The 23,178-nt window shown below is 38.4% G+C and overlaps 1 protein-coding gene across 4 annotated transcripts in view; it reads right to left on the reverse strand.

Annotated features, from left to right (window-relative positions):
- The window catches only part of XPO4 (exportin 4), a 115,021-nt gene that overhangs the window by 60,354 nt on the left and 31,489 nt on the right, over nucleotides 1-23,178 (reverse strand). For 2 of the 4 annotated variants that reach the window (XM_053205585.1, XM_053205649.1), the window contains exons 3-6: nucleotides 19,861-20,002; nucleotides 15,445-15,583; nucleotides 5,401-5,517; nucleotides 4,507-4,660 (exon numbers count right to left, since the gene is read on the reverse strand). In XM_053205585.1, the coding sequence (XP_053061560.1) occupies nucleotides 4,507-4,660; nucleotides 5,401-5,517; nucleotides 15,445-15,583; nucleotides 19,861-20,002 (552 nt within the window). Of the gene's footprint in view, nucleotides 1-4,506; nucleotides 4,661-5,400; nucleotides 5,518-15,444; nucleotides 15,584-19,860; nucleotides 20,003-20,112; nucleotides 20,284-23,178 lie in introns of all 4 variants that reach the window. The other 2 variants (XM_053205688.1, XM_053205716.1) reach the window with 2 other exon arrangements.

The raw sequence follows: 23,178 nt of genomic DNA on the forward strand, positions 1-23,178 counted from the left end.
CCCCAACTGAGAACCCCTGCTGTAGAGTTAGGATTTCTTTAGCGAAACCCTGTATGCACATTAATCTTGACCCAAGATCACTGCAAATTAATTATGACAGGACTAACAGTCTTAAATACTAATAAATATCTCAATATTCAATCCGTGCATCCTTTTCACTAATATCTCTCTGCACATCTTAGCTCCACTGTTGAGTCAGTGTCCACTGGATTCACAAGAACGTTTTTAGGTCATAATTTACACATTTCTCTGTAAGAAATTTACAAAAGCTTCAGCAGTCAATTACTCAAAATTTCCTCCCAAGCAGCCTAATATATAGTTCAGGTTATAAGCATGTCCTTTCATTTATCAACAATATTTACGTAATACCTGCTAAACACAAACCTGGTAGGCTGAGCATGCATATCTAACCCTATAGGCCATTTATTCATATGAATAATTTCCCCTATCAATTCTTTTGGTATTCCAAATTAAAGACTGATGTTAGGGCAACTAAACTACACATTAACAGACACAATAATCATTCACCGCCATGACATATATCAGGTACTTCCTACTTCCCCAGCCTCTTCTAGATCGATTTATTTATTTACTAAATGTTTTATTTATTTTTGAGAGCAAGAAAGACAGAGCATGAGCAGGGGAGGGGCAGAGAGAGGGAGACACAGAATCCGAAGCAGGCTCCAGGCTCTGAGCTGTGAGCAGAGCCTGACGCAGGGCTCAAACTCATGAACTGTGAGATCATACCCTGAGCCAAAGTGGGACGCTTAACTAACTGATTTCCACCCCCCCCCCCCGCCCGCATCCCACCTCTTCTACCTTTCTAATCAATGGTCAAACATCTGTTGGGATACCTGATATCCACATGCAAAAGAATAAAGCTGGACCACTATCTCACATCACACATAAAACTTAACCCAAAACGGATCAAAGTCTTCAATATAAGAGCTTATATGTAAGAAGCCAGTCTTAGAAGAAAACACAGGCATAAATTTTCATGACCTTGGATAAAGCAATGATTTCTGAGATATGACAACAAATGAAAAAATAAATAAATTGGACATCATCAAAATGCAAATTTTCTGTGTTTCAAAGGACAACATAAAAAAGTAAAACGCGACTCACAGAAATGGAGGAAATACGTGAAAATCGTGTATTTAAGAGACTTGTATCCAGAATATAAACGAACTATTACAACTCAATTTTAAACAGACAAACCAATTAAAGTATAGACAAAGGATCTGAATAGAAGTTTTCCAAAGAAGATAAACAATGGCCTGTACCTACATAAAATGTTTAATAAATTAACCATCAGGGTAATGCAAATCAAAACACAATGAGATCCTCCTTCGTACGAAACAGGATGGCTATGGACACACAGATTACGAAGTCTTGGCCAGGATGTAGAGAATCTGGAACACTCATATACTGCTGGTGGGAATGTAAAATGGTACAGCTACTCCAGAAAACAGCTTGGCAACTCCTCAAAAGGTTAAACACAGAGTTTCCATATGACCCAGCAATTCTACTCCTAGGTATATCTCACAGAAATGAAAACATAAGTCCAAACATAAACTTACAATGAGTGCTCACAGCAGCAGCATTATTCACAGTAACCAAAGAGTTGAAACCAACCGTCAATAAGTTGATCAATGGATAAATAAAAAATGTGGCATATCTTTACAACAAAAAATTATGTATATATAGAGACAGAAAGAGAGAAAAAGAAAGGGACAAAACGTTTTCAACTGGTGAATCTTGGTAGTAGGGCATACAGCAATTCTTTGAATTACTCTTACAGTTATCTCTGAATGTTTAGAATTACATCAAAATAAAAAGATGCAAAAGAGAAGCAAATCATAAAAAATTATGAATTAAGGATTGATACTGACAACTTAATACAGCCTCATTTAACATGATATCATTGCAAATGATCAAATATATTTGATACAGGGGCACCTGGGTGGCTCGGTTTGTTAAGCATCCAACTTCAGCTCAGGTCATGATCTCACGGTCCGTGGATTCGAGCCCCACATCAGGCTCTGTGCTGACAGTTTGAAGCCTGGAGCCTGCTTCAGATTCTGCGTCTCCCTCTCTCTCCGCCCTCCCCCCACTCATGCTCTGTCTCTCTTTCCTTCAAAAATAAACATTAAAAAAAATTTTTTTTAATATATATGTATGCTACAAGATACATATTTTACAAGGTCCACTTGCTACTCATCTACCTTAAAAGATAAATCATTTCTAAAAAGCCATGCACTTAATACATATAACTAGGTTAAACTTGTTCTATAGGCCCTCTTAAAGGTACAAAGCTTAATATCCAATTCCCTCCCCACTGACTGAATAGATCACCAAGAAATTCCCAAAATTAGAAATTATATCAGAACTGGATTCCATGAAACTGATTCCGTTTAATTAGCACTGAAAATGTAGCTTAGTTTAACTCCACTGCCATGCTCTTTCTCCTACACTTAAAGCTAACCCACTTAAAGGAAGGACTAGGGAGCCAACAAATGGCGACTATGCGAACTACGCTCACGGAAGAATTCATTTGTAAGTCACGAAGTAGAATATCCAAAGGTCAAGATGAAGACTTACTTTTCTTTAAACAAGGAATTATTTCCTTTGGGAACACTGTAGCTGTGCTTATTATTTTCAGATGACAGGTTTTCCAAAGCTTTATCTAAATACTTTATAAAAATATTTTATGTGTGTGTATCTTTAGACAAACTTTGTTTCCAAACTCCCAGAGCACTGTTTCCCTCTACAAAACAGTCACTCTTCAGCCAACTACATTTCCCCCTAACGCAGAGACTTTAAAATTGGCTCCAATATATGCAGTGTAACTTTTGTTGATTTTCCCTACGTTTATAATTAATGTTTTGATAGCTCCATATGGTCTGTTACTTTTTAAATCTGTCTCTAAGTTTTTCAACATCTTTCCTTTTCTTACTAACAAAAACTGGAGCAAAACTCACACTGCAACACTCAAAGGGGAAATTTTTAAAAAAGCAAACTTAAAATATGTGCCTTTTAACAACCCCAAAAAGAATATACTGAAGACATAAAATAAATTACTTGTAGAAAAATGATTAAAGAGCAAGGATAAAAAGGGAAAGTAATTACCGTCACTGTGAGCTCTGCCCCATAAAGCAGCAGCTCATCAGGACTGCCTTGGGGAAAGAAAACTGGAGAACTCAGGGTCTGAGTCACAGACTCAACACCCTATGTACAACACACAGTTAGTTTTCTACTACATGAATGTATTAGCTTGAAAATAGAAGAAAACACTGTACTTCACCCTACCTGACCCCTTTAAAATTTAAACTTTTACCAGCCAAAAACATTTGGTGATCTCTATGTATGTGAATGTAACAACCCTCGGCTCTGTTGGGATAAAGAGGGGTCTCATCCTAAATCTCTGATACGGCTGAATACGTATTTCCTGTTTGCTTATCGTCTTTTTTCTCCTAAACAGATTCCCTCTCCCCCTCATCCAGGTCCCCAGGAGGAGACTGATTAAAGACACATACAACAGATTAGAGCTCCTATATATCAGATCAAGAAAAAAAGAGCATAACGCAGACAGCTAGCTGATGAACTTCTTTATTCAAAGAAGCTATTACAAGCTCAATAAATAGTAGCTAACTCCCGAGAGTTTTAAATGTATTACTGCATTAAATTCACTTGACTATCCATATCCCCATTTTATATTTGGAATAACTGAGACTCAGAGACTTTAAGTAATCTGCCTAACATCAGCTAAGAATTTGTCTGATTCAGCTATGAAAAAATTAAGAGACACTAGATAGTATTGCTTTCAATCTATCAACAGGCAGTAAATGTTCTAGAAAGCAAATCATAAACCTTAAACTAAGAACCTGCTTTATAAAATACAAATTTCTCTACTTCAATAACTGATTTTTCAAAGAGCAGATATACATACCTACAATGTAACTCACTTAAACTTATTTTATATTACTAATAATCAGCTAGAAATAAAAGTTTGAGATTTTTATTTTAAAAAAGGTCACCAAAGAATAACTGTATTACTTACCTTGTTATCCACACTTGAACAATACCGTCATCCATAAAAATCAAACTAGAGCATGAAAAATTAGTCTTTAAGGTCAGCCAAAAAAATCCAACGTAATTACATGTTACACAGAGAAAATGATTCAGTTTCCTGATAGAAATGCGCTTCCCACCTTTTTCCTTTTCCTTCCTAAGAAACACTGCTAGTCCTTAGTTAGCAATAGCCCCACTATCCACTAAATGCCTTCATTTATTGAACTCTTTTCTATAAAGCTGTGAATGAAATTTTAAATCTTGTAAGTCGTCCACTGCATTGTATATTATAAAAAGAAAAAAATTAAATTCCATTTCTAAAAAAAGCGTATTTTCTTTCAACAATGTGCTTTACAAACCTGCAAAGATAAAACGTTTTCAGCCATAATTAAGTAATCTATGAAAATCACCACAATTCAGTTGTTAAAAGGATATAATTTGGAGGAAGAAAGTTCCAGCTCAAGACTTGATTGGCGAGGGCAAGGTAACGCTGAAATACCGAAGACATCTGAGCATTGAGGTTTTCCCGCCTGCTGAATTCCTGAAGAACTTCAACTGTTAGCATGAAGATCTGACGAAGGTCTTCTTCCTGTAATAAATAAATCACACGTATTTTTCGATCAAAAGCTTATTCAAAATGTATTCCCATTTAAGAACCATAAAACAAAACAAACAAAACCCCTAAAATTTCCGATGGAAACCACTACCTCCTTAAGAAAATTTTCCATTTTTAGGCCTGCTCATAATTTATAGCACAGTATGCTTTCCAGTGACACCGGTCGGAACGCATCTACTATAATACAAATGCTCGAGAGGTCGAGTCTTTGACAGCTACTACAGAGCTGGAGGGGGTCAGTTGCTTTGGTGCAGAGCCCTCGGATTTAAGCCAATGCCTTCACATAACTTTCCTTCGGAGCCAAACAATGCATATGAGACAAAGAGCCCACACCATCTGCAATAACATTTTAACTACATGGCCCTCGTTGGCATTCTGCCAGGCCTATTTTAAGGCCAGCAGAGTCCTACCAATTGAATTAGTTGTATCTGAACGCAGTAAGAACAGCGTAACTAATCTAAGGATGTTTGGAGCGGTATTTCCTTTTTTGTTTTGTTTAAAGACTAGAATTAACAAGAAATCTTAAATTGTTAGCTACGTGCACCAAGTCTCTATCCTATCCCATCCTTTATCCTTTACTAAATACGATGAAATTGCAACACAAATCTTCAAGTAGAGGCCATCACTCAACTAGACAAAACAAGTGTTCTTACTCCATTAGGAAAAGACTGTGTTAACAATGTAATAAAACGTAAAAACAAAAATACCAATACCTGAAAAACTCTTTTGCAGTTGCCATGGAATTCCATACTGAGTCCAATGTTGCTAGTTTTACTTGAACTTGAGAATTCGCTCAATAGTGCAGTTAGAATAGAACAGGCCAAAGTTTGCTGTAATTATTTGATAAGAAACAACTGTAAGGCATTATTTTCTCCCAATGTTTTGCTTCAATACAGCATTTGTTTACAGAACATTTTCTATCTTTAGATCTTACACCTACCAGTCACAAAACTAGGCCTGACAAAGTAAAGGTAGCTCTTCTTTCTAAGTAGCCTGGTAATCAACTTCACTTATACAAATCCACCTATGACTTGAACTCGGGACATACATGTATTCAATCATGGAGTGCAAATGACATTTCAAGATTATCAATGGTGAATGTATCACTTCATTCCCTTCACACAACAATCCATATCCCCATTTACAGTTGAACAAGTAAGATTTGGAGAGGTAACTAATTAAGGCCAGCTGAGATTTGAATCCAGGTCTGTCTGTGTTCTCATGTCTATAAAGTGCACAGATGAAAAATGCAACAGATTTTACAGCATCCAGAACATTAAATGGAATAGTTCACAAAAGTTTTTTAAATGAAAACTGAAGATGGTCGTTCTTAATGGCTCTATCCAACAGGCTCCTAATATCAACTTGTTGCTTTTATTCATAGACTGTTTAGATTTAGAGTCAAGGTGCCAAGGATGGAGAGGATACAAATTATTTTGGCGAGTTTCCAGGGGTTAAACAGAAATGTGCACGCTACCTCTGAACCACCGAAAGGTTCAAGTCAAGACGATACTATTCGTGCTTGTACGACAGCTGAACACAGTTCTACCCGCCCAGCAACCGCAACATCTTTGTTCAGAAATGCTTCTCATGTCAGTACCTTGACCTTACAGATGCTTATCTTGGCAAATCTTAGCAAACATACACAAAATTAAATTCCTAATGGCATGCGCTGACATTTGCCAAGGCTGAATGAAGGATGATTGCATGGATGACCAATATACTCTATGTCTATTTTTGTACACGTCTGAGACTTTCCTCTAAAAACTGTAAAAAGAATTAAATGCCTATCTGCCTCTTTATCTCAACGAAAATAAACATGCACGTCTGTATAACTGATATTTATGGATGGCACACGAGCTCATACATTCAAGCAGTTTTTAGGCTTTTTCACACTAGGGAAGCTTAATAATAGAGAATATATGCAAATTCCCTCAGGAATCTCGGGTATAGACCAAGCTGCCTTCAACAATGGTAAAAGTACCCTTAATACGCCCGGTTTAGTTTAAACACACACACACACTCTCTCTCTTTGTAACTTTACTTCAAGATATACATTTCTTTCATTATAAAAACGTCCTCCCTTCCCCAAATCATCAAGAGAAGTGTACAAGCTTAACTGCCTCTGCATGGCCCCAGGCATATGAGGAAGAAACCTGGTCTGAGAAACCAAGCACTAGAGAGCCTCTTACAGAGAACACAGTCTGGCACATACTCACTTCATTCTACACATTAAAGGGATCTTAGAAATTCATCTTGTACCTTCCCTCTTTCTTCTTTTTTTAGTTAAAAAAAATTGTAGTTTAAAATACGGCTTTCTTTTAAAATGGTGATTGACGATTAAAGTACCAACAATCAAAACCTCACAGATACATTTAAATAACACTGGGACCAACTATGAACATTTTAAAAACTTAAGATTTTTAAATATACCCAGGCTTTAGCGGGGGAAAGTAGGTATTAAATTCAAATTAATAAAATTCAAAGCAAAAAATTAGCGCACAGAGAGATCTAACACGATGGATTGCATGGATCCTGATTCTGGAAACATTTGACGACATCCTATATTTTCTATCTTTCAGCCTTGGCTTTTCTCTCCTTTCTAAGTCAGACTTCAGCGAATAGAATATTATGAACCCAGAAGCTCTCAGTAAACACAAACTTATCACTCTTACAAATAGATTATTATTATCTGTGTAATTTTCCACAAGTAATTTACCACAAACTGTTAGTGTCAACCTCTATTCACCACAAAATGGCATATTTTTAAACTATGACCACACTCAAATTTTCAATAACACAACTCTAATTAGTGAAATACATGCTCACGATGAAGCTTCATTTTTATGTGAAATAAACACTTCCTAAGAATACACGCATGTGTTTTAAGTCAAGATAGGAAAAAATGAGTGAAGAAAAAGGGCAGGAGCATTGAGAGCTGAGGACTTTCTGGGGTTAATGCTGCTCAGAAAAAGGAAGACGTTTTAAAAATAAGTCTCTTTTAACTACAACCTCATGACACAAACAAGGAGCCCTCGGTGGGATGGGAAGGCTTCGTGAGTGGCAGTAAAGACCATCTCTCCAAGACAGCAAACTTTCCCACTGATGAAGTAAAATTCACCCATAAAAGAAAGTATATTCTTAACACATGATAATTAAGAATAAAACAGTCTTACTATATATAGACTCAGTTCTCCGAACATAAGAATGTTTTGTTTTTAACTTTTTCCCATAAAAAGATCTTAATCTTAGAAAAACTAGAAAGTACAGAAAAGTACAAAGGAAGCTGCCCACAATCCTACCATCCTGAGATTACTGTAAACATTTGTTCACAGCTTTCTAATTTTTAATACATAGGTATACATCATTTATATGCCATTTCTAGCAACCTGTATGTATTGTTTTCCACTTTATACTTTTGAAATAAAAAGACAAATTTTTAAAAGTAAGTTCTTTTCAAATTGCTGCCAAAGACATAAGAAATACATAAAAATAAATTATGCAGCATGGTTACAAGTATACCAGAAACCAAATATTCTGGTGTTAACGTACCTAAAATTACCAGCTTTCAAAGAACCATAATTCAGTAAGACAGTCTCATCATTAAAAGATTTGTTTTACTGCTCCTTAATTTGGAAGTCCTGTAAGGATTTGAGATTAGCATCATAAACATTCAATATCCCATAGCACTAGGCTCCATGGGGCCAAATTAACAGAGATTCCTGGAGAACGATGGATAACTAAGCACTGAGAACGAAGCACTCCCACACATGTCAACACAGTATTTCTCCCTATTCACAGACCACATATCACAGTGCCCAGGACTCAATTCCCAATATGGTTCCTCATTTCCAGTGTTTGATTATCAATCAAGTCTCATTACAGTCAAGTTACCTTCACAGTAGGTGCATTGCACTGTAATGAAGACAGCTAGGGAAGCAAGCCAAAACTGAAATCCTATGGGAAAAAACGAGGACAGCTCCTTCTCAGGACAAAGAAACAGAGGAAGGGGGGGTGGGGGGTGGGGGGCATCAAATCTGCCTCTGAGAGATCACAAATTTTTGTTTTTCTTACCCTTGTAGAAGGTCCCTGTCTGCTCCCTTCAGACTTTTCGGTCTCAATGGTCATCCCAAGTGCATAACCTCTTAACTCCCCCTCTACTGATCAGTACCCTCAAGTGCTGCCTCTCTGCACTCTGTCATAGTCAGGGTTAGACATTCTTTCTGTGCTTGAGACAGAGACTCTGATACTTAAGAGGGTCAGAAACAAAAGCTGTTGTGAATAATTTAGAGTGGTGAATTTCAATGAAATCAGATCAAAGCTGATTGACAAGGAGTATACTAAGACTGTCATACCAAAGCAAACAGCGATGAGACCAGTATAAAATACCATTAGTACAAATCTTAGAAGTGCAAGAGGTTAACACAGCAATGCTTCATTTATCCCAGATTATAGAGAATTAAGTTAATATCTGTTAATTTTCCAAATACAGCCAACAAACATTTTTTTTTTAAACAAATTTTTTTAACGTTTATTTATTTTTGAGAGAGACAGAGATAGAATGCGAGTGGGTTAGGGGCAGAGGGGAAGGGAGACACAGAATCGAAAGCAGGCTCCAGGCTCTGAGTTGTCAACACAGAGCCCAACACGGGGCTTGAACTCACCAGCTGTGAGATCATGACCTGAGCCGAAGTCAGACGCTCAACCGACTGAGCCACCCAGGCGCCCCCCCAGCAAACATTTTTAATGCAACTTCCTCCATGTAAATTTTCCCAAAATTATTATTTCTAAGGCAATTATTATATGATGTTGTAATCAAGGAAAGACTTGGAATCTATCTACTAAAGTGTATGAGGCTTCACGCCCCCTGACAAAGTGCACCGGAGTCAGTGCGTTTTGTTTTGTGTTTGCTCCGGTTTCTTTGTTGGTGTCCACCACTCACTGCGGCCGGCAATCTGACCAGCACTAACGAGCAGTCCCGAACTGATCATCGTCGTTTCAACATGTTAGAAACCAAGTAAGAAAATGTACTACAACTATGTCCAGAAGAAATTCTAAATTAAAATACTCTACATGACTTTCTGGAGGCTTAGTCCAAGGCTCTTACTGTTTTGACAAAGGAGTCAGAAAATATGGGTTCTAATGGTGCAAAATTTACCACCTCAAGTAACTGGGAGCAAACCGCTTCATCTATCCTGGCCTCAGTTTTCTCATCTATAAGGGGGGTTAACACCCTCTGCCCCACCTAATTCATATGATTGTCCAAAGGTTCCCATAGATAATGCAGGTAAAAGTATTATATATATGTGGCAGCTTATGATGTGAGAAGGTAAAACAACAGTATTATCATTATCATAAAAAACACCTTTTTTGGCTTTTTTGGTCCCACTTCTTGATTATCTACATTCTACGAAATTAAAGTCACAAGAAAACTTACGATTAAAAAAAAAAGAAAGTCATAACTGAAGCATCACTAAAGCAATGTAGTAGATGCTCAGTAAATCTTAGTTGGATTAATGAATCAACATGTACCTCTATGCCTAACACTCTATTAACAAAAGGAAAGTGGAAAACGAATCCATGATGTGTTCGCTATTCTTTTAGCACTTGCGAATTTCAAAATGAAAATTTAAATCTGTAAAACAAATAGAAGACATTCAATGAGGTCTCAAAGTTATAAATGAGTTTTAGTATGTTTTCTTTCACTTAAGTACTGGAAATTCACAATTCACTAACGTAACTGTTGTCTTCGCATTACAAGTCCTATAGCAGCATTCTCATTTCTAGTGAAAGCCATTAATTTCATGACAGTGAAAAAATACCCTTCTGAAATGGCTTGCCTTACTCATCAGCTTACTGTCACAAGCACAAGATATTCAAACACTAACTCCAGCTGACAAAATAAAATACTCTTGTTCAGAGAGAGGACTGTCTCTTATAATAGCCTGGCTCTTACCCCAGGAGATTTATTACCAAGAATAAACTTTATGAAAGGTTGCCATACATAAAGCAGACTTCCAGCTGCTCTTCTAAGCAAACATCAATGAGACTTGTGATAAGAGAGATTAGGTTGGCTATCACATCCAGGGGCAGCACTGCTGTAGACAAGTGAATTTCTCACCCACTTCTCTCTAGCACAGGAAAGAGGAAGACAAGAGGCTTAAATACTAAATTAAAGAGCTTTAAAAGTGATTTAATATACGCCTAGTACTTTCAAAGGAAATAAACGTGAAATAGGTGAAAAACTCAGCTTAAATGTTAATTTAAAATAAAAAATTTAGCTAATTTTCTTAGGAAGTAAAGTCTCCATTTCTATCCCTCTCAAATTAGTAGAGCAGGTCTGACATTAGTACAAAGTATGACGAGGTAACCATGGCAACTTTTATAACCACAGAAGGAAAACAGCCTGTCCACAAAGACACGCACGAAACGACTGTTATTTAATAACTGCACAAACACAATTACTCTGAAAATATATCACGATACCTGGAAAATGTACCGTATTTAAAAATATAACCTTCTTAGGAAATGCTTTATGAATCCGTATTTTCCCATAAAACTATCTGTGAAGAACAAACACTGTAAGAAACTTAAAGCATTTGAACGAAAAGTTATTATGTGGGTTACATGTATTTTTAAAAAATGCACTTTCCACTCATGAATAAAAGCATGAACACTTTCTTCTGATTTTGATACTTAAAATATTACCTGACAGAAAAAGAAGTGACGTAATGTAGCATGTGTCCCAAAGTTCTATAAGCCAAAGGGTGTTAGGCTGCCACAGAGGGGAAATGCACGCTCACTGAATGCTCACTAAATGCACTTAACATTGCCTTGCCTCATCTGGTGAGCCCCAGACATGGACATTATTAAATTTATTTTACAAACAGTATTAGTAAAGCAGAGCCTAGAGATGGTAAATAATTTGTACAAGTTAGTAAGGCAGTAAATGGCAGAGATGGATGGGATTTACGCCTAAATGTGAATCCAAAATCAGAATCGGTGTTCTATTATACTCTACTGCCCCTAAACCTATTTGAACATGTACTTTACACTAGTACAAGGGGATGGACCACCAAAAAAATATACTCTTAGAAAGGGAAGAGGGAGAGCCAGACTACAAACAGTTTCTGACCAATGAAGGTTGATGGGAGCATTATTCTAGAAGAGTATGATGGGAAAGTTACTTACTTAACTTAGTAATTCATAAGGTCAACCCTTTCATCTGTCGAAAACCATCAGTCATTTATCTCTTCTTAAAATCTCTTCTCTTAAAATCACCCGTATAAAGAAAATTTCAGGGGCACCTGGATGGTTCAGTCAGTTAAGATTTCATGGTTTGTGACTTTGAGCCCCACATCCAGCTCTGTGCTGACAGTGCAGAGCCTGCTTGGAATTCATTCTCATTCATTCATTCATTCATTCATTCATTCATTCTCTCTCTCTCTCTCATTTTCCCTCTCCCTCTCTCTCTCTGCCCCTCCAACTCTCTCTCAAACTCTTTTAAATCAAACGTTCTCCCACTGGTATTCATGTCTCTGAGACTAAGAAAATCTTAAGTACATTCTTAAAGCATTCCCACAAACTTAATGGTCTCAGAAGAAAACAGAGAAGTATACATAGCAAAATGTTTTCCTGGTCCGTAACCTCATTGTTTTAGATCTGCCGAATGAGCTAGTTTCAAGCTGCTGGGCAAGGACAAGTAGGGACGGCCACGCGGTGGCCTTTTGCCACACGGGCATTTCACCTGCTGTGTAAACGTGAAAGTACTTTTCTAGTTAAATGTTTCAGCGTGCTCCCCGATGTAAATTCATCCAGCAACCTTGAAATTAAATTCTATCTCCCACTACACATTCTCTACAACTATAAAAGTTCTTAACCCTGCTAGTAGAAATTCAACTTAAAACAAAAAAAACTTTCTGTTTTGGAATATTTCATGAGGATATTAAATTTATCCACTATTCTCAGAGTGTATGCGCTGTGAACAGAACAAAATCTTTTCTAACTCAAGAGTTACATCTGTTCTATCATTGTCAAAACATCGGTTATTTCAGTGACTCAAAAAGATCCAAATGCCAGGTTGCACTGGGACTACTTTCTGTGGTGGGTCAAACTACCCAAGGGGAAAGAAAGGGAAGAACACAATTCCTGAGAATGTGCTCATTCCTGAGAGGCAAGGACTCTTGATCCTTTGCCTTCTGCGTCCGGAGCCATAAAGCTACTTGTGGGGGGTGAGGACAAGCCACAGAAATTCTTCCTTAACGCTGAAATCCCAGCTGATGTAATCGCCAAACTAACCAGGGAAAGAGCGTTAGTCATAAACATATAGATCTCAGAATTACTAGTTAAGTTCCTAAAGTTTAAATCCTGGTCAGCCACAATGAAGCAAACTCCTTTACTGCAGATTGGCAAATGAAACAGTATGTCCTTAAGTAGAATCTAAAATAGGAAGAGTAACTTGATTCAGAACAGTAAGGGGCTAGGATAACATCTCTCAGTAGCAGCCTCAGTTCCAAACCTTTTCCCTACTACTTCTGGCTACTTATCTCCACTTGCTTTTCCTTCAAGCATCAACGACAGCCACCGTTGGCCATGGCCATTAATCAGGCAACAAATGCTAACAAAAATCCATGCAAATGACAAGATTGCCATTATGCAACTGATGTAGGTAACCCTGAGGCATCAGCATGTCAAGAGCAAAGCTCTTCATCAGACATGGATACCATGCCTACTAACACAAGATTAACAGAAGTAAAAAGTAGCTTCCCAATCACTTTTATCTAAAGGTTTTAAATGGAACCTTGAGGACTATTTTCAAGGGAGCTTCTCACTACACAAAACAAAGCCAAAATGACTCCTAAAATGCAATGATTCAAACATGCACGTTTTTACTTTCTTTTTTAAGTGTTTAAGTAATCTCCACACCCAACGTGGTCTCAAACTCACAACCCCAAGATCAGGACTCACTTGCCCCACTGAGCCAGCCAGGAGCCCCAAAACACGCACGTTTTTAAAGTTGTTAGTTTATGCAAACAACTAAATACTAAGATTAAGTGAAAAAGACAAAAACAGAAACCAAACAGACATAAAAATTAGACCTTCAGAGTATCAAAGCGCCTAGAACTGCACTGTCCAATATGATTGCCACTAGCTATGTATGGCTGTTTGAATTTCAGTTAAAAAAGAAATTAAAATTAAACATTCAGTTCCTCAGTCACACCAGCCACATTTCAAATGCTCAAAAGCCACACGTGCCTGGCACAGTGGTGACATATTGGAGTATAGATCTAGAACATTTACATCAAAACAGAAAATTCTATCGGACAGCAGTACTCTGGAAGAAATCTGCCACCAAAATGGCAAACAACACAGTATCCGTACAATTAAAAATCAAAACAGGAATAGAAATGCTCTGGGGCGCCCAGCTGGCTCAGCTGGGGGGGCATGTGACTGGGTCTCTGGTCTCAGGGTTGTCGGCTCGAGCCCCACGTTAGATAGGAGAGAGTACTTACATAATTTTTTTTTTTAAAGAAAGAAATGTTCTGTATCTTGACTCCTAGAAATGGACATCTTCAATGGATACGGTAATACATGTAAATTATTCCTCAAAAAAGATAAGGAAAAAAACAATAGATATATGACCCCTGGCATATTCCAAAGGAAAAACAAAACATACTTTGGGTATGTAGAGGAAGGTCCAAAATCCTGACAACTCGCTTCTGTGGTCCCTCGGGTAGGTGAGACCCTCCTACATCAGCCAGACTGGAGGGCAGATGGCTAGAGAAAGAGGACGGTGCGGGTCTGCCCGTGGTACAGGTGTGCGAGGCAGGAGGACCAACACACTATGGAAATGAAGGGACGCTGCGCGGGCTCCTCCAAAAATGTACCTGCAACCTATCCTCAAACTGTCAAGTTAATTATTAAACTCACACCGCTCACTGAGGGGCCACTGAAAGATGTAAAGTAATTCATAAAGAGTTGTAAGGTGCACAGTCACACACAGGTATCTTCCAAACGATTAAAGAAAAGAAACTGGGAGAATGAAAAAAACTACCCAAAACATTTAAAGACTTAATACCTGAAAATCAGGACAGCCAGGTATTACCATTTCCAATCCCACAATACCCTTCAGCTGATTAACAGTCCATAGTTCTCCCCAGGACCACAGCTGATCACTCAACACCAGCTCCAACTCTGAAGAGGGACTACCACCAGTCACTCTCCCAGGCACGACTAGTTCTCAAAAGGCAGACAGGAGATTGAAAGGGGGGGAAACGGGCTCTCCGGAGTAATTCCATCACGGACAATGGTTCTCAAATTTGTTCACTTAACACCTGGTAGGTAGTCCAAGTATACCTTGGCCCATTACTGTAGCAACGTGAAATAATCTGTTACGTTACGTGTCACTTTATTCAAACATCTCTATTATCACCAGCAGTTGTCGAAGGCTTATTAAAATGGAGGAAAAGAAATGGCTGCGTATATTACGGTGTGTTAGCTTATAGTATTTTACACCATTATAACGATGACTGTGAACACTGGCAACATGGAAAAACAGAATCAAATGAAAAAACAAAGTCCATTACATCCAGAGTATGTAAACATATAAAAAGGGACTAAAAGAAAACACGAACGAATGAAAACTCGATTCTCAGACTGTGCACTTTTTCTTTAATGTAGACGTTAGTATTGCTGTATTATTTGCAAAATACAGAATAAAAATTTTAACTATTTATAAATACAGATAGCACACTTACCACAGTGGGATTGCCACTACTTATCAACTGGCTGACTTCATGAAAAATGCTTTTGCAGTCAATTGATTTATCTAAGGATCCTCGTTTTACAATTACTGCTACTGCTAACAGAATCTGTTCCCGAACATACTTTTGGAGGCTGTAAAACAGAAAGATCATTGTGAAAACCTTTACGTGATCCCAATATAAAAACAGTCCCAAGTTTCTCCCTACGCCTGACGCTACTAATCACACGGCTCACATCGGAGGGTGGCACAGCCTACTGGTTATGCACTGTCTCCAGAGCCAGGAGATCTCGACTTGAATCCGTGCTTCATTACTTACGGGCTTGGTGACCCTGGTACGCAAGACCGTTTCAGAGCCTTAAGTTTTCTCATCTGTGAAATGGGGGTAACATTAACAGGGTTGTGACTAGGCTCAAATGTTCTTCAAACCGCCCAGTGCATACTAAGTGCTACGTAAATGTTAGCTGCTTCAGGCAGTGTTCAAGAGATCTAAGTCAGTTCACTGAGAGCCAGATTATGATTCTACCAATAAAAAGAAATTCTGATCTAATATCCATCTCCAACCAGTAGTTATAATCTTAAACCCACTCCCTTTAATGTGAAAAGGCAACAGGCTAGCTACCCAAAATATATTATGGACACACACACATTTTAAAAAACGTTTTGGAGTGCCTGGGTGGCTCAGGTGGTTAAGCGTCTGACTTCAGCTCAGGTCATGATCTCACGGTTCGTGGGTTCCAGCCCCACATCGGTCTCCGTGCTGACAGCTCAGAGCCTGGAGCCTGCTTCAAATCCTGTGTCTCCCTTTCTCTCTGCCCCTCCCCCACTCGCACTCTCTCACAAATAAATATTAGAAAAAAATTTTATATTAAGTTCTAAAATTCCTTATCTAAACTGTGCTCTTCAGTGTGATGGCAGAAGCCATGATCCCAAGTGAAGGAATTCTACAAAGTACACAAAGTAGACTAGACCACTAGGGCACGGAGATTTAGTTGTCCTGTCACAACCTTTTCTTAAAGGTAAGGCTCAGATAACATAACTTTATAATCTGGCTTCTAGAATGCCACAAGGATACACCAACCATGTGCCCTTTGGAATAAACCCCCAATTCCTTAACGGGGCTTACAAGCAGTGGGACCCAACCCAGCTCTCTTTGGACACTACCAATCTACCTGTTGTCTTATCCCCTGCAAAGTGTCCCCATTGGGACATAACTGATACGGTCACCCGCTTCAACAGTCTGTCACGGTCAGGGACCTCCTCCTGCCTCTCTGATTCCCGCTTCCACATTCGCTCAAAACTGCAGACATGCTGAGCTTCTTTCAGTCCCTGGCACAATGCACAGACCTCTGAACGTCTGTGTCCTCTGCTAAGACTGTGATGTCCCTTTCTCCAGAGGGGACTCCCTGAAGCTCCCTGAACATGGTGGGCCGTTACTAAGGAGGGCTCCCCCGACACATGACAGGCATCTATTAGACATACAAACAAACATGCCCCCCATGTCAAGACTGAAGTGAAAAATATCCCTTCAAAATACACACTTGAAGCACTCATAAGCAAATAAATGCAGAGATTGTACGGGAAGAACAGGAGGAACGCAAGTTAACCAAAAGGAGTTTTTGTACATTTCGGGGGACATGAGAATTTCAAATACACCGACTCCTACTAGGAAGTGAACATAAAGCTAGTTGTAACGACCTCCATTGGCAAGAATTATAAATTACTAGGAAAATAAATAACAGCTCACATTTGGTTGGTGTTTTTGGTGTTTATGTTATGCAAGGCTATAAACGAACTTCACAAAAGTTAATACATTCAACCCTCACAACTACCTTTTGAGTACAATACTATTATTAACTCTAATAGCTAATTAAATACTAATAATTTTAAAAACTAATGCACAGAGAGGGCAAGCAATCTGCCCGTGCACACAGTGGCAGCAGTAGATTCTCAACCGCCCTGCTATACTGTCAGGTGCGCCTGGCATTTCACTCTGTGAAAATGCTATCTCAATTAGGAGGAAAAAACTAGAAAAGAGAAAGTTCTGTGCACCAAACGAGAAGTATACAACACTATGTATGCAGCATTCCCAGTATTCTACCTATGCAGTATACCAACAGTTTTGACTTGACTCTGGTCCATACTGTAGGAAATTCTACAAGACAAAAATGTCTGTGTCATGAAAGACAAAAAAAGGCAGAACTATTCTAGATTAAAACAGAGTAAAGAGACCAAACACAATGTATAATCTGTGGTTAAATCCTGGATCAAACAAATAACTTATAAAGGAGGAAAGGATATCAATAGCATTATTCAGACAACTGGGAAAATGAGAATATAGGATCAAAATTATATTAATTTAATATGCCAATTATATCAAGAGTATTGAGGGCACCTGGGTGGCTCAGTCGGTTAAGCCTGTGACTTCGGCTCAGGTCATGATACCACGGCTGGTGAGTTCAAGCTCCACCTCGGGCTCTGTGCTGACAGCTCAGAGACTAGAGCCTGTTTCAGATTCTGTGTCTCCCTCTCTCTCTGCCCCTCCCCTGCTCACACTTGCTCTCTCAAAAATAAATAAACATTTAAAAAAAAAAAAGGATGAAGTATCCTAATTTCTGCAGCATACTTTCAGGTAATTCAGGGGAAAATGCATATATGTGAGAGAAATCAAATGTGACAAAATGTTAACTGAGCCTCCACTAGGAAGTGTGTTCATTGTATTATTCTTTCAACTTTGCTTAAAGTTTTTTTTTTTTTTTTAGTGTTTGGGGGGAAATACGTAAGTGAACTATTTCAATGTGGAACCTTACAATCAACTCTAAAATAGCTCCTGAACTAATGAAAATTACTGAAGAATTAGATTGTTTTGGATAATAGAAGAGATCATGTGCATGTGTGCATGCACGCACACACGCGCGCGCACACACACACACACACACACACACACACGCAATCAAAATTTACCACACATTTAAGTCTATCAAACTCTCCAGAGTTCAGCAGTTCCAACTTGGGGAGGGTGGAGAAAAACTGGGATCAATGAGCAGCTCCAGGAGCACACCCAAATGGCCTCATCAAACAACAAATTAAAATTTAAATAAAGAAAATCAGCATGAAGGAGAAGAGAAAGGTTTGAAATTGGGACAATTTCCCCTTATTCTATTAAAACCAGAAAAAACAAGCCAAACCCTCCCTTTACATACATCTCTATCCAGTCATCTACAGAAAGTATTACCCATTACACCTGTAACGTTTGTTTACAGGCTAAGTAAATCTTGCCTTTTTTCTTTTATGCATTTTTCTTTAGGCAAAGCAACTGGTACTTACCTGCATGCTAAATTCACGCCAGTAATTATTATTAAATATTATGAGCTCAGAAGACCGCGAGTGAACAATCCGTAGAAAGAAAGGTGTGCTCTAAATTATGTTTAAAGCTTCATGCATACTGATCACCATTAATCGACATGCCTAGTTACCAGGAGTTCCAATTAGAGAGCATTTCTTCACTGAATTTGAAAGTGTATGTGTATGGAAAAAGGATTCAATTGTTCAACTGCACAAATGGCAAACGTGCGGTGTGCAGTGCCTCTTCCTAAAAGACGACTTGGTATTTGAAGGATTTACCAAAAAAAAAAAAATCACACAAGCAATGAATGTACAAATCTTGTAAAATGTTCAAACAATACAACGTACATAACACAAAAAGAAAACTCACTTTTACCCTACTTCTTAAAACTGATCCATTTTCCAAAAGAAAGTATTGAACAAATTTGGTGCTTTCTCTTCTACAACCTTCCTAACGTGCATTTCCGTGCACATGTACGTGTAACACCTGGTGTTTTAATGGCACCTGACCACCCTTCGCACCCGTGTCCTGGAATACTTACCTATGTCTTACGATGCTACCAAACACCGAAAGAACGACTATGTACAAAGGATTTTCCATGGAGTCCAAGATCAACTTTTATTCATAAGCAAAATCTTTGGACCTAACGTCCACAAAAAACCCTTAATATCCAGCACCATCTTTTCCAAGAAACAAAACCCTGTATCATAAGCTTAAATATAAAGTCGTATTTCATTAAGCAGTATAACAACCCACAACCACGTGTGTGTGAGTTTTTAAAATATGAGCCCAAGCAGAGCTTAACCATAAACATCTATCATTAAAAACATAAAGGAAAAAAGGGAAAGAAAGAAAGAAAGAAAGAAAGAAAGAAAGAAAGAAAGAGGAAAAGAGAAAAGAAAAGAAAAGAGAAAAGAAAAGAAAGGAAAAGAAAAGAAAAGAAAAGAAAAGAAAAGAAAAGAAAAGAAAAGAAAAGAAAAGAAAAGAAAAGAAAAGAAAAGAAAAAAGACAAGACAAGACAAGGGCAGCGCAGGTATTTGAGCAGCGCCTCCGCCATGTACTTACTTGGGCCTTTGTAAGACATAGGTTAAAAGGAATGTTCGCAGTGACTCGATGCTACCTTTTTCCAAGAGAATCCACTCTCGGACAACTGCTTCCATTATGGCTGTGGCAGCTTGAAAGAGGACATAGTCCACTTTACTTGTTTCTGAGGAGAAAATCGGCAACTTTCTTTAAACAGCAGTTCCTCCTTCTTTGAACAGTTTGCATTTATTAATTTAAAAACAGAACTTTTCAGACAAGGAATAAGATGGTTACCTGTTCTTTTTTTAATCCAGTGACCTTGCTCTAGCACCACAAAGAGGTTAGTTCCTCTCAGAAGACACCCCAGGCAGGTGGCAGCTAATCACCGATCACAATTTTCACAAACTTTCCTCACCTCTCTTCAACTGTTACTTCCAAAGCATGAAGAACTAAAAAATAACACAGCTTTAAAAAAAATAAAAATAAAAATATAAAGCAATCAGAAAATTTCCTAAGAGATTCTCACCCTGTGCAAAATAGAGCTTTGCGTTTGCAAAATATCTTAATAAACTCGTCTTTGAACATTACTATTTGTGGTGAGCCATGCTGTTAAAATATCTGTTAAGAAATTAAGCTTTCAGCAGGATGGCCCATCCCCAATAGCAAGTTCAGAAATAAACACAATCACATTCAGGTTATTTTTCTCAAAATGTTTAAAAAAAAAAAAAAATGGGAGTCACATTTACCCAAGGTGAGAAGTTCTTGTGAATTTTCTGATTGCAATACTGATCAAACTGAGTAAAATTCCAAAGCTACACTTAGAAAACCCCAGCCTTAACTAGCAAGTTATAGTATCTGAACTAAAAACTGAATCAGGAGGGAAAGAAAAAACAGAAAATTAACATACCTAAGAAATATTTTAATTTTCTATTTTTTCTTTTATTCACCAATACCACTACAATCAGTTTCCAAACAGCATTATCAAAAGGGAGAAACAGTCAAAATGAAGTCAAGAAAAAGTAGAAATTTTCTGAAGTTCTGAAAAATAACCATCATGTGAAATCCATGAAAGTTTATGATTAGATTGCAGGTTATTTGCCAAGATCACCAGACATGAGTATCCGAGAGCCCTGACAAATTAACTCTAGGCATAGAATGGCACCTTCAAGAATTTATCAGAAGAGCATGAAGACATAGGGAGGCACATCATTTTCTCTCCTACTCAAGCTCAGGTCATTTAAAAATCTTGAGTGATCTTGACACAATACGCTATAAAAATGGGTGGAAAAAAAGGTACACCCTACACACATTCCATCAATTTAGACTACCAAATAGGAGTTTTGAACATAACAAAACCAAAAAGAGGACCCAATTTGGACCTTTTTAAAAAAGTTTGATTATTCCATGCTTTCTTAACATGAATTCTAAGTGAGATGATCATCAGAACTCACAAAAATTTAGAAACCTTAAAATATTATCAGTAAAGAAAGCAATAGCTTCCAAAAACGTAAACCTATCATAAAAAGATGTGTTTAAAGTTCCAGGAGGAAAAAAAAAAGTGAGTGTAAGAGGAACTGAAACAGAAACTAGCTACATCTATTTAGATCACGTAAGGAGAAATACGGTACTGCTTCATAAAGGTGATTCAAGTAATGTCTTATTATAAACCTCTTCTATAAAGTAAACGATGGTTGATTGCCTAACTTCACTTTCTATTGCCATAGTAAAAATCTTAAGGACAAGAAACCCCAGATCCTTAGTTATGGATTTTAACAAAGAAGCAAAATCTTAGGGACTCACAGAATTTTGGACCTAGAACTCCAAAGGTCACCTAATTCAATTCCTGCCTTTTAAGGCTGAAGAAAGTGTTGACGCACCAGGGGACTAAGAGAAAAGAATTCAGGATCACGTGGCCGGTGAATGTTCCTGGAGCGACACTAAGCCACCCCTAAACGCACGTGCCAAGGAAGAGAAGACCAAACGAGCTCCTTCCTGTTTCCAGAAGCAACAAAACATGCTTATTTCTAACTACCTGTGCTTACAGCCAAGCTGTTTTTCCTGCCTCCCCCTCCTTTTTGCAAGGGACGAGGGAGGGAGGGAGTTAACTGCAGAAGGTGAATGACAGACATTCAACAGTTTCCGAGGTGACTCTTTCTTAGTGCCTCTGTTTGGGCATCTCTACATTCCTACTCCCGTAAGAAGCTTCTCTAAGAATGGAGGAACCTGAAAAAAAGAAAGCCAAATTCCAAATTTCAAGGAAGGAATTCTCCTAGCCTAATGGATCGCACTACACCTTCTCACGAAACTGTCACTAGCCTTCATAAACCGCACTTCAACACGATATAAGTGTGCAAAAGGTGCTCTGTGGAACTCTCGAAGCTACCAGCAGAAGATTGGGCCTTCACGTGGATAGATGAGCCTTATCCTTGCTCTCTGCTCCAAAGATGCTTGAAATGGCAAGGTCTTCACGAGGAACTCACAAGTCATCTAGAATTTCTGATACTTTTCAGTTGTTCTCCACTGACCAGGGCATTGTCTAGAGAATAAATTATTTTAGGCCACTTCGGCAGCAAGTTGTCCCTTTTTACCACGGTAACTTCAATAATTATGTAAATAAAATTCATTTCTATCACGTCAGCCATCTGAAACCACACAGGGCCATGAGGACAAAAAGTGAAGTGAAGGAAACAATGAGAGGCAGAGCACCACATTCTGGTCAAAAAATATCTTTAAAAGAAAACTAAAACCACAGTAGTCAAGGCCCAGATGTTCAGCTACCACGACCACCTCTGTGGCATGGAAGACTTCTGTCCAAAGCACAGGCTCCAGAGCACGTGGATACCACGTGTACACAGGCACCCCAGCTGTTTCGCTTCGTTCTGCTCCAACCACTTCTGAGACAGAAATTGAAGAAAGCCGTGTCTCCCTGGGAGAAGGACAGAAGAACGCTACAAAGTTGGTTGCGGAAGCGCTGGTCGGGGTGTATCTTTAACCGGAACAGAACTCACAGGATTTGCGAACGCACATTTGACCAAACCACAGTAACACCTTCCTGAATGCCAAAGACTTCTGTCTGAGGTGCAGAAATCCAAAAGTACCCTTCTGACAAAACGCGCCGGGGCGTGCAACATGCACACGCAAATGCGCGCGTGCGCACACACAGAGTGGAAAAAGCACACCCAGAATGACAACAAAAGGATGAGAAGAGAAGGAAATGAGGAAAACTAGAAACGTAATAAAAACTTAGGTCAGAAGTGGGAAGGAAGAATTTTAAGAGGCCAGAACAGGGAAGCATCAAAGAGAAAGTCTCCCCTTTATTAGAATATATCACCCAGACACTGTATAAAAATGACATATTAT

Source organism: Acinonyx jubatus, chromosome A1 (genome assembly GCF_027475565.1).
Source record: "Acinonyx jubatus isolate Ajub_Pintada_27869175 chromosome A1, VMU_Ajub_asm_v1.0, whole genome shotgun sequence".
In the NCBI taxonomy this organism is placed as follows: Eukaryota; Metazoa; Chordata; class Mammalia; order Carnivora; family Felidae; genus Acinonyx; species Acinonyx jubatus.